General features: G+C 42.8%; 1 protein-coding gene across 1 annotated transcript in view; it reads left to right on the top strand.

The window, feature by feature from the left end:
• Positions 1–10,974, top strand: part of LOC103374154 (aryl hydrocarbon receptor-like) — a 56,119-nt gene that overhangs the window by 5,759 nt on the left and 39,386 nt on the right. The window contains exon 2 of the mRNA XM_008304191.1: positions 4,600–4,790. Within this exon, the coding sequence (XP_008302413.1) occupies positions 4,600–4,790 (191 nt within the window). The remainder of the gene's footprint in view (positions 1–4,599; positions 4,791–10,974) is intronic.

Below are 10,974 nucleotides of genomic sequence, written 5' to 3' on the forward strand. Positions count from 1 at the left end.
TAGCCTCTTTTGTGGTGATTTCTGCATCTTTGTGAGGTAGTTTTGCACTTTTTTGAGGTGATTTTGCTTGTTTTTGTACTTACACTAATATTGTGAGGACAGACTCAGCAGAGCCGCTGCACGTATTCGTACGATGTCAGAAAGTATATCAGCTGGTGATGCAGAACGGGGATTATAAAGAAATAAAATGGACAAGTTAGCTGTTGTTTCCAAAACCTGGACATTCACACACAGGATATTAATACACAAAACTATTAAAAACCAGAATATTAAAGCAGTTAAGTGTCAAAACCTGAATATTGATCTACTAAAGTCTCCAAATAAGGATATTAATGCAAGAAACTGTCAATAATCTGGATGTTAATGCACAAAACTGATAATAATGAGGGTGTAACTGCACAAAATTGTCAAAAATCGGATATAAACACAACAAATTGTCACGTATCTGGATCAAGCCTTTGGATAGTAACGTGCAAAATGATCAACAATCTGGGTGACAACAAAAATATTGGCTTCATTGATGGAGAGCTTTTCCCCTGATGAAAGAAACACCAGTGATGAGCATTTGGTGCATGTTGACCGACCAGCTGGTGTCTGGCCTTGGTGCCTCCTGCTGCCTCCAGGTTTCATCGTGTGAAGCGACTCTCTGTGGAGGAACACGAGTGGGTTTGCTTTAGTGGAAAGTTACTGAAGAGCAGCAGCGTTGGATGATGATGTGCTGAATGCTGGAGCTGCTCTTGTTGTTGCCCGTTCATCATCATCATCATCATCGTCTTCGTCCCTGCAGGTCTTTGCACATGTTATTTAGCGCCAGCTCTGTTTTTTCCCTCCGCCTGGGAAGCTCTTTGAAGGTTTTCGTAAACTCCCGAGCCACTGACTCATCCTCCAGGATCTGGCAGGCGAATGTGTGTCAGCAGCGTCGTTTCAGCTGCCTGCGAGCTCAGACGAGGTCTTTGGGTTCGTGTCCCTGCCATTGTCCCGCTGAGATAAGGAATCCAAACAGAAACCAAGGGATACGGTAAACATCTCCCCTTTTCCGACAATGAGCACGCCCTGATGTCTGCCCGGCCTCGTGATCCGCAGCGAGTCAAGGTGGGGAAAAAAGGGCTCTGAATGCCGGCTTTTGTCTCAGCGAGGCATTTCTTCGTCGTGAGATCAGTCCGGCACCGATTCTGAGAAGGTGCAGCTCGAGCACGAGTGGAGGAGGAAATGTAATCGCCCGTCATTAACCAGTCTGGTAAACAGAGGAATTCAGGGGACAGACTCCTCACCCAAAGCCCTTCTGTCCATCAGCTGTGAAACACATCCATTATGTATCACAAACTAAACCTGCAGCGAACATTTCTTATATTGTCTTTGTTGTTTGGTCTCTGAAACGTCAGAAAATGGTGACGATTTGAACCGTCTGAACCCCGGCACATTTGAAAGGCACATTTTCTTAAACAAATCTGCAAAATGACGCCGATTTATCAGCCAGAAACTCAACAAAGCAGATTTAAAACGTTCTTGAACACATCATTGGTAATGTACAGTTTCATCTAGAAAACTAGCGCTTTATTCTACATTTAAAAATCCACAAAAAATTCAGCGTTTGCTCCGATCGGATTCTGTAGACGACCAAAAATTCTGCTTTTCTCGACTCAACTGAGAAGCCACGAGTGACTCGGCTGTGATCGACGGTCACGTGAAAAATATTCAGAGAGACGGAGAGGAAAATCCAACCTACTGGATCAATACAGAAATGCAGCACGGATCAGAACCAGAGACCAGAGGAGCCAGTTGGTGGAGATACATTCAGCTGATGGTGGAACATCTTTCTACATTTCTGTTGGATGACTAATCAGAGGAACTCGGCCTCCACTCAGGTGCAGGACTTCTTATCTCAGTGAACAATGTGACAACCAGTCGCAGCTCTTTTGTTCAGGCGTAAAGTTTTGTTCTTCTGGTCTTGTCTTCACTTGCTGCCTTGAACCACGCAGGTTTCTCACTCGGACAGACTCGTGTAGATGCATGTCACTGAGTCCGCGCCAGTTTAAACAACTGCAGATAAAATAAACTATCAGCGACTGAAGTCCACGTTAACACACTCCGGATGTGAACTGTGGCCCAGTGAGGGTTTGGTCCCAACAAAGCAGCTTAATCCTCGTCATTCACGTTTGAAACAGCAAAACGTTTCGTCAGTGCGTGAAATAAAGACGTTGTTTTGGTGGGAGAGTTTCGCATTTTGTTAATTTAAGCAGTTAAATAAACTGAACAGCATTTATCACGTAGCAGCCTTGTTGTCTGATCGAACTCCTCCACGGCTGTGATTGGTAAAGCTGCTGCCACCATTCATTGATTATAAACTGCTGAATTAATCATCAACTGTTTTCACGATCAATGCTGGAGGTTCCTTTCTGGTTTCTTTCCTCCTCGATGACAGCAAACTGAGTGTATTTGGACAAAGCGGAACATTTGTGGAAACACAAATCCACATTTTTCTGCATTTTTACACCAAACAGTTAATCAGGAAATAATCAGCACGTTAATCCACATTGAAAATAATCAGAACGTAGCAGCTGATGCATCTAAAACTTTTGATTTTAAGCGTTTTAACATCCCTCAGCTGCACATGAACAAGAATAAGAGCACGGAAATGAAATGGTGCGACTTGTGAGGTGCTAATTTTGATCTAATCGGATGTAAATGTGAACGTTTTGGACTGCCCTGGTTTTGGTTTCCTCTGGTTTACCCTCAGACTTGTGACTCGTTCTGCGTCTGGTTTTCCTGATAGAAATGAGCTCATGTTTGTGAGGCGGTCGGTTCCTAAAAAGCTCCCAAAAAGCGTCCTTTTATTTCTGAACGTTTGGCGTTTTTAGAGCCTGAAAGCTGCGGCGTTTTTCTCTGCAGGTGTCGTCCTCGTTTGTCGCTTTTCTCTGGTTTTGGTTTCATTTCGACGCAGCACACGCGTCCCGCTCTGGAGTCGCAGTAATTATCTCCTGCGCTGGAGCCTGGGTGGTCGGGGAGAAGTCGAGCAGAGCGCATAAAGCTGCCGTCATGTTTAAAAACTGCCTTTCATTTTGACAAACTGCATGAGTAGCCGACGGAATGGCCTGTGGTCGTGTTGTGTGTTCTGTGTCTGCGCCGTTTATTCTGGACTGAAGGTTGTTTTTCTCCCGGAGACAGAAACGCCTCTCCGCGTTGTTGTCGTGTTTAGAGGAATACGTCATGCACTGTTATTTATTTCATACTGAAAAGAACAAACAGATTTCTTCATCTTCAGAGTGCTGCAGTTAGCGTTTAGCTTCTGAAGCTAGGTTCATTCCATCAGCCCTCACTGGTCAGGAATTAAACTTTCATGTTGTCTGGTGCAACCTGCCTGGAGTTTAAAATTTACATGATGGGACACGACATGACCGGAAACAGTAGGAGTGGGTACAGAGACGTGCAAAACAATAAAGATTTGGAAAGAAATGCAACCAAACTGAGACAAAAACAACCAGAAATAGATGCAAAACGACCTCAGACACACTCAGAATTAATAACATGGGACATAAAAAGGCTAAAATGGAGCAAAAAATCAACCACAACGAGAAGAAATGGCAGCAAAGACACACAAAATTATTATAATCAAATACTAAATGTGAAAGAAATGACCAAAATGGAGCCAAAGCAACCATAGAGAGACTCAAAATTAAAAATATAAGACCCAAAATTACCAAAATGTAACCCAAAAACAACTACAAAGATGCATAATGGCAGCAAAGACATGAAAAATTGCTAAAATCAGAGAGTAAATGTTCTATATATTACAGAAGAGGACCACAATGGAGCCAAAACAACCATAAAGAGATGAAATAGCGAGCAGGAGATGCAAACTAACTAAAATCAAGACACAAAATATCCTAAATGTGACTCAAAACAACCAAAATGGAGCAAAAACAACCATGAATAGGTGCAAAATGATCAAAATGGAACCAAGAAACGACCACAAGGAGACAAAGAGGCAGCAAAGAGATGCAAAATGATGAAAATAGGACTTATAATGTGTCGACAAACAACCAAACTGGGACAAAAACAGCCTCAGACAGATGCAACACGACCACTGACAGACTAAAAGCTAGCATCAGATGCTCGTTCTCTGTAACTGGGCCGACACCACAGACGTCACCTGTCCTCGTTCTTTATGTAAAACCAGCATGTGTTTGTCATTCTGGTTTCCTGCGGTTCAGTATTGACCCTCTGGTTGTCTAGGAACCAGAGCTTCCCGGTTCGCTGTGTTGGACCGGTAACTTTCCACTCGTCCCCAGTTCCTCATGAAGGCTTCTTCATCACTTTTTTTCCTGCAAAGCCGAAACATAAACATCCAGTTTGTCTAAACTAAACGAGGATCAGTGTCAGAGCTTTTGTTTTAACATGATGACTGTTGTGCAATCGACGCCCACGGCTCTGACGAATCCGACTTGCATCCCTGGCAGCTGATCCTCTGCTGACTCACCTGAGCACGAGAACCATCTGAACTGAGGCTGAATGTGGGTCATGTGTGACTGGTTTGTGTCATCCTGCAGCCTGCAACACGTCGCTGACCACGTTCCTGTTTCTGTTTTCGTCCCCCTTTAGGAAGAAGATCTCCGACGGCCATGAAGTTGTCAAGTCGAACCCGTCGAAGCGCCACCGGGATCGGCTGAACGGGGAGCTGGACCGGCTCATGGACCTGCTGCCCTTCAACGAGGACGTCCGGTCCCGTCTGGACAAGCTGTCGGTGCTTCGCCTCAGCGTCGGATACCTGAGAGTCAAGAGCTTCTTCAAAGGTGAGGACGCCGGGATCTCCTCAAACTCAGTGATGAGCCCGTCCACTGCTGCCACATCCTCACTGTCCTCTCTGACACCAGAAAACCAGTAAACAATAAAACTGAATTAAATGGACTCCTTTGGTTCTGATGTAGCAGCTCCATCTGTGGCCCCGCCCACACCTCCCTCTGATTGGCTGTCACGAGTGCCAGTCAGTCACAACCGTTGTTTACACAGAGAGACAGAGAACGCATTTGCTCTCTGTGTTTACGATTGGTGCAGCTGGAACTAACTTTTCTGACAGTGCTAGGCTACGGCTATTGCTAACAGGTTAGCTGTGCCTCTTAGCTTGTGGCTAATGCTATCTGGGGGAACTGTATCATCTTTGTAAAGTCAGATTAACATCCTGTTCTAACCACACAATCTGCATAAACTGAACAAGAGCACAGAGACCTCCACTAATCAGGACAGCTAAGGCTATGCTAACAGCTAGCGGCTAAATAAGGGGGCATTTAGCCACTAGAAAACTATTAAATAATAACTGGATGATACATTTTTTTATGTAACTTCATTATTTTGATTGACCAATTATCACAAAATAAATTAAATGCACTCCTTTCTCTGATGTAGCAGCTATCTCCGTGGCCCCGCCCACAGCTCGATCTGATTGGCTGTCACGAGTACCAGTCAGTCACAACCATTGTTTACACAGAGAGACAGAGAACGCATTTGCTCTCTGTGTTTACGATTGGTGCAGCTGGAACTAACTTTTCTGACAGTAGGCTACGGCTATCGCTAAGAGGTTAGCTGTGCCTATTAGCTTGTAGCTAATGCTATCTGGGGGAACTGTAGCATCTTTGTAAAGTCAGATCAACACTCTGTTCTAACCAAACAACCTGCATAAACTGAACAAGAGCACAGAGACCTCCACTAATCAGGACAGCTAAGGCTATGCTAACAGCTAGCGGCTAAATGAGGAGGCATTTATTTTCGTAGGATTGTTGTGAAACATGAGCACACACTAACTGGTGTCATTTTGAAGAAGTCGTCGGTGTGGCTGCGTTTTGTTCAAAATGATGGACAAGAGGTGGAGTGGATTGAACAAAACTGGATTTAAAAAAAAAACATAAATAGACGTGAAATGATCACAAAGAGACGAAATAATTCACAATATGAGACACAAACCGGCACAAAGTCCGCCACACAACGACCAAAATAAACCAAGACAAGAATGACCTAGTTATGGCCTCTCTGAGTTAACCGGAGAGCGAAGGTGTTGATAAATGATTAAAAACTAATAAACAAGGTCAGGATTATTATTATCTATTTACTAACGAGTTAAAGAATGAAATTAAAGTCCAGCTCTTTGTGAGTCGGCTTTATGAATCGGGTGAAGTGTGATGAACGAGCAGCGCTCTGACAGCAGGAATGAGAAGCACGAAGGAATCTGGTTTTCGGAAGCGACACATCCTCATAGCGCCGCTCCGCCCTTCAGCCATGAAGTCTGAAGGCGCCTCTGAGCGTTTTCTGTAAGCCGACTGGGAACCTGACGAGTCATGTGTGATTAAAGGTGAGCTGCTGGCAGACGATCTGCTGAGTCAAGCCGCTTCGCGTTCACCGCCACCGCCGCCGCCGCCGTCTCCACTTCCACAGGCAGCAGCGTGCACGAGGAGCGTTTAATTAACCTGTAACAGGTTTAGACGGCGTGGAGCTGAGTCAGTATAAACGTTCTGTAAACGTTCTGTAAACTACGCTGCTGTCAGTGTGTCTGCTTCTGCTGGTTTCACGTCTGCTTTGTGTCTCATAGTGTGAATTTTGTGTTTCTTTGTGCATCTTTTTAGGGTCGTTTTGTCTGAACTTGATCATTTTGTGTCTCATAATGTTAACTTTGAGCATCTTTGTGGTCATTCTGCATGTTTTTTATGGTTGTTTTGCTCAATTTAGGTCATTTTTGGTCTCATTTAGTGTCTGATTTGAGCTATTTTGCATCCCTTTTATGCCATTTCTTCACTTTTTATTTCCATTTTGGCCATTTTTATGTCTTATATTGTTAATTTTGAGTCTCTTTGTGGTAATTCTGCATCTTTTTATGGTTGTTTTACTCAATTTTGCTCATTTCGTGTCACATTTCGGACATTTACTGTCTGATTTTAGCCATTTTGCATCCCCTTCCAGCCATTTTGTCTCTTTGTGGTTGACGTTTAGTTCCATTTTGGCCGTTTTTGAGTCTTATATTGTTAATTTGAGTGTCTTTGTGGCCGTTTAGCATCTTTTTATGGTCCTTTTACTCAATTTTGGTCATTTTTGGTCTCATTCGGTGTCTGATTTTAGGCATTTTTCATCCCTTTTCTGCCATTTTGTCTCTGTGGTTGACCTTTTAGTTCCATTTTGGCCGTTTTTGTCTTATGTTAATTTTGTGTTTCTTTGTAGTCATTTTTTGTCCCATATTGGCTGCTTTGTGTCTCGTACCGCTAACTTTGTGTTGTTGTTTTCGTGGCACCGTATCAGGATTAGACATCTCTGCAGCCTGGGTTTTCCTTTTTCATTCACCTAGCCGGGCTCCTGCTGTGATGTTAGCGTCGTGCTGGAAACGATGATTGCAGTGAGAGGAAAACCTTTAACAGACGTGAAGGCTGTGCAGCTGCAGACGGTGATTTCCTTATCGCCTCATCGGGCCGAGTGCAGCGCGAACACGCCGGATGAATGGACGTGTTGCATGCAGCCACAGGAGTTGTGACATTCCAGCGCTGCCTCGTCTCACAGCCTTTCGCCTACTTCACCGCCCTGCCGCTGTTTAAACCGCGTTTACGGTTTAATATACGGAGATAAACTTCCCTCCAGCTTCCATCACCAACTGTAAACTCGATATAAATATGTGGAGTCACTGTTATTTGTCAAACGCATCTGACGCGCCAAGTTTATAAAATAATTTCAGAACGGAAAAAATGAGAAGTTCATCGACTCTCAGATGCTAAAAAAGAGACGGTTTTCTCACCAGCACACACAAGGAGCTTGTTTTAACCGAACCAGACGGCTTAAACGGGAAATATTTGGCTGAATTCAATGCAGCGACACCAAACTAGTGGTTGTTTTGCATCTCATGTTGTTGAGTTTGTGTCTTTTTGTGGGCATTTTGTCGATTTATGGTCATTTTTGGCTCCATTTTGTGTCTCATATCGTGATTTTGTGTCTCTTTGTGTGTGGTCATTTTGCATCTCTTTATGGTTGTTTTTTGCTCCATTTTGGTCCTTTTTGTGTCTGATTTTGGTAATTTTGCGTCTCTTTGTGAACATTTTGTCCATTGATGGTGTTTTTTGTGCCATCTTGTGTCTCATGTCGTGATTTTGTGTCTCTTTGTGGTCATTTTGCATCTCTTTGTGTTGTTTTTTGCTCCATTTTGGTCCTTGTGTGTCTGATTTTGGTCCTTTTTTATCCCAGTTGGTCATTTTGTGCCACATCTAGATAGTTTCTGTTTTTGGGGCTTTTGTTTGTCAAGTTTACTTTTTGTCCATCAGTTTGATCAAAGATGAACCTAAACTCGACTGAAACCTGCTGTTCGTTGTTTCTGCTGCGACCTTAAAGATTCTGCACCAACAACGGGATGAACAACGAGCAGAGAAACAACAAGAGGAGGAGGAATATTATTCTCTCTTTTTATGCTCCTGAAAGATTTTCTAATCATCTTCTACTAGTGTGTAAATAATTAATCTGCCATCAGCTGCAGAAAAGGTCTTTTCAGTTCTCTCTTGTCATCTACATCAACAGTTTAAAACACATAATTATCATATATAATCTAGAATAACAGGAATAATAATTACAACCCAACCAACACGGTCACAGAACAAAACAAAAAACACTGAATGTTACGTAAAAAAGTGGAAAAAATGCCAAATGAAACACAGGAAAGGTCAAACCAAATGAGCTGAAACCATTTCTGCTGCTGATAAACAGTGTTGTAGGTGCTGATTTCTGACAGCCTCCGACCCGGTGTGCTGAGTTTAAAGCCTTCACTGGACATCAGGGCTGATTTCAGACCAAACTAAACGCTCAGAACCTCGCCGCTGTGATCCGATATCGTCTCATACGAACGTCCGACACCTTCCTGTCAGGACCGGATCCGTTTCCAAGCAGCTGCTGTGGTTTATATATTATTATTATAAATAACACTGGTGTGTTCAGGGCAGCGCCGGCGGGCTGCGGCTATAAAAAGCTTCTGTCAACGTGTTTGCTGAGGTGTGAACCTGCGCTGGATGTGTTTCTGTCGGCCGGATGTCGAGGGCTGATCTCCGGTTTGCTCTGTGGACGCAACTCACTGCAAAACCGTCAAATCACACACAGTTACATGACGTAGCTGCCGGCTCGCTTTCTCTCTCTGTTGCTTTGGCCTTTTAGTCGTTTTCTGCTACAAGTCTGGGTTTTCAGTGACCTCCAGGATCACAGACCTCTGATCAGAACATCCACTTCCTGTTCGCGTGCACGTCCATCGTAACGGGATTAAAGGTTCGTTTGCTTTAGTGTTGCTAAATTCACAAAGTTAGGAGGCAATTAACCGACTAATCTGGACTCTTGAGACCTGCTGGTGGGTTTAAAATGCCTGTTAGCTTTAAAATAAATCACTAGAATGGCACAGAAACTGTAAAAAAACCTACTTTCTGATCGTCCTCGAACTACACATCTGCTGTTTGATCACAGCAATGATCCAAATCTGAGCTTAAAGTCATCAAAATCACTTTATTCTACGTGTCTAGTTTAAAAATTCTCCCAAAATAACATTTGCAGTAACTGCAGTCTGTAAAAATCCCAAACGTTCTGCCCTCTTTAGTCGTTTGTTCAGGAGACGTAATCAGACCTGTTTAAAATCCTGATATTTTAGCCATAAGAAAAAAAAATTCTAAAAAACAAACCCTTTACTTGAACCAGAGTCTGTAAAAAACAAAAAATTCTGAGCTTCTTGATGAAACCGTGAAGCCATCAATGGATCAGCTGTGACCAACAGTCACAAGGCAAAAATTCAGAGAGTTCTCGGCTGAACTGCAGGCAGTGTTTACAGTAAACGTGTTGAAAAATCACTAAAATGACACCATTAGTCGCAGCAGGAAACGGTAAAAACAGGAAAATTTGGTGAATTTTCAACTTTCAAACGATACTTAAATTAATCACGAGTGAGTTTCGGGATCACCAGGAAAATTAACTAAATATAACTTAAAAATCATAATTTTCTTTACTTTTTTTTTTTTTTTTTTTTACGTCTCATTAAAAATTGCCTCAAATTAAGATTAAGACTTTGCAAAAACAAAAATATCACGGAAGACTCACCTGTGACCAAGAGACAACATAATTCAGATGTAAACTGAATCCAACCTACTGGACATTTCCTCAAAATCACTTTATTTCACGTGTCATTTACAAAAAATTAAAATTAAAAAATCACTGAAAATAAACCCATTACTTGAACCAGATCCTGTAAAAAAACAAAAATTCTGCCCTCCTTGATGGAACCGTGGAGCCGTCAGTGGATCAGCTGGGACCAACAGTCACACGGCAAAAATTCAAAATAAAACATTGGTAACTAAATATTTATAGTGTGTAGAGTTTGTTTGTCCAGCTCCGTAGTGATGGTCCTTGACCCAGATATAACTTTAGAATTGTGATTTTCATCAGAATCACTTTAATTCTTCATGTCTAATTTAAAAAATCACCCATTTGCTGTAAAAATGTGAAACTTGTGACCTCCTGTCCGCTGTGAAGCCACGTCTGACCGTGTGATGGGAGCTGATGGACGTTTGGGCTGAACCTGTAGTCCAATCAGGCGTCTAGATTGAAGTGATTTGATGATTTCAGGCTGGTTCCCTCCAAATGGATCACTGCAAAGCCCAAACTCCGACACTCCTCTCTGGTTTTTTTCCGGTTTCTTGCTGATAAATGGTGCGATTTAGACGGTTTCTTAAGTTTTTTAAGACGACGTGCTTCTCAAACGGCAGGTTTCGGGTTTGAGTCGCAGTTTGTTAAAAACCCAGCCGCAGTCCGGCAGCGAGTTTGTGCTGAAACAAGTATCTGGAGGAATCAAACCATGAGGGAACGTCGGAGGAATGTTTGAGTCGCTGCTCTGACGTAAGAAAAGTTGGTGTTTGTTTAAAAAAAGTGCAATTTCAAAGACGTGAGTCACCGTCTGATCGCTGCAGAGTTTGAAGGAAAAACACTGGA

This window comes from Stegastes partitus, unplaced genomic scaffold (assembly GCF_000690725.1).
Source record: "Stegastes partitus isolate 25-593 unplaced genomic scaffold, Stegastes_partitus-1.0.2 Scaffold2158, whole genome shotgun sequence".
NCBI lineage: Eukaryota > Metazoa > Chordata > Actinopteri > Pomacentridae > Stegastes > Stegastes partitus.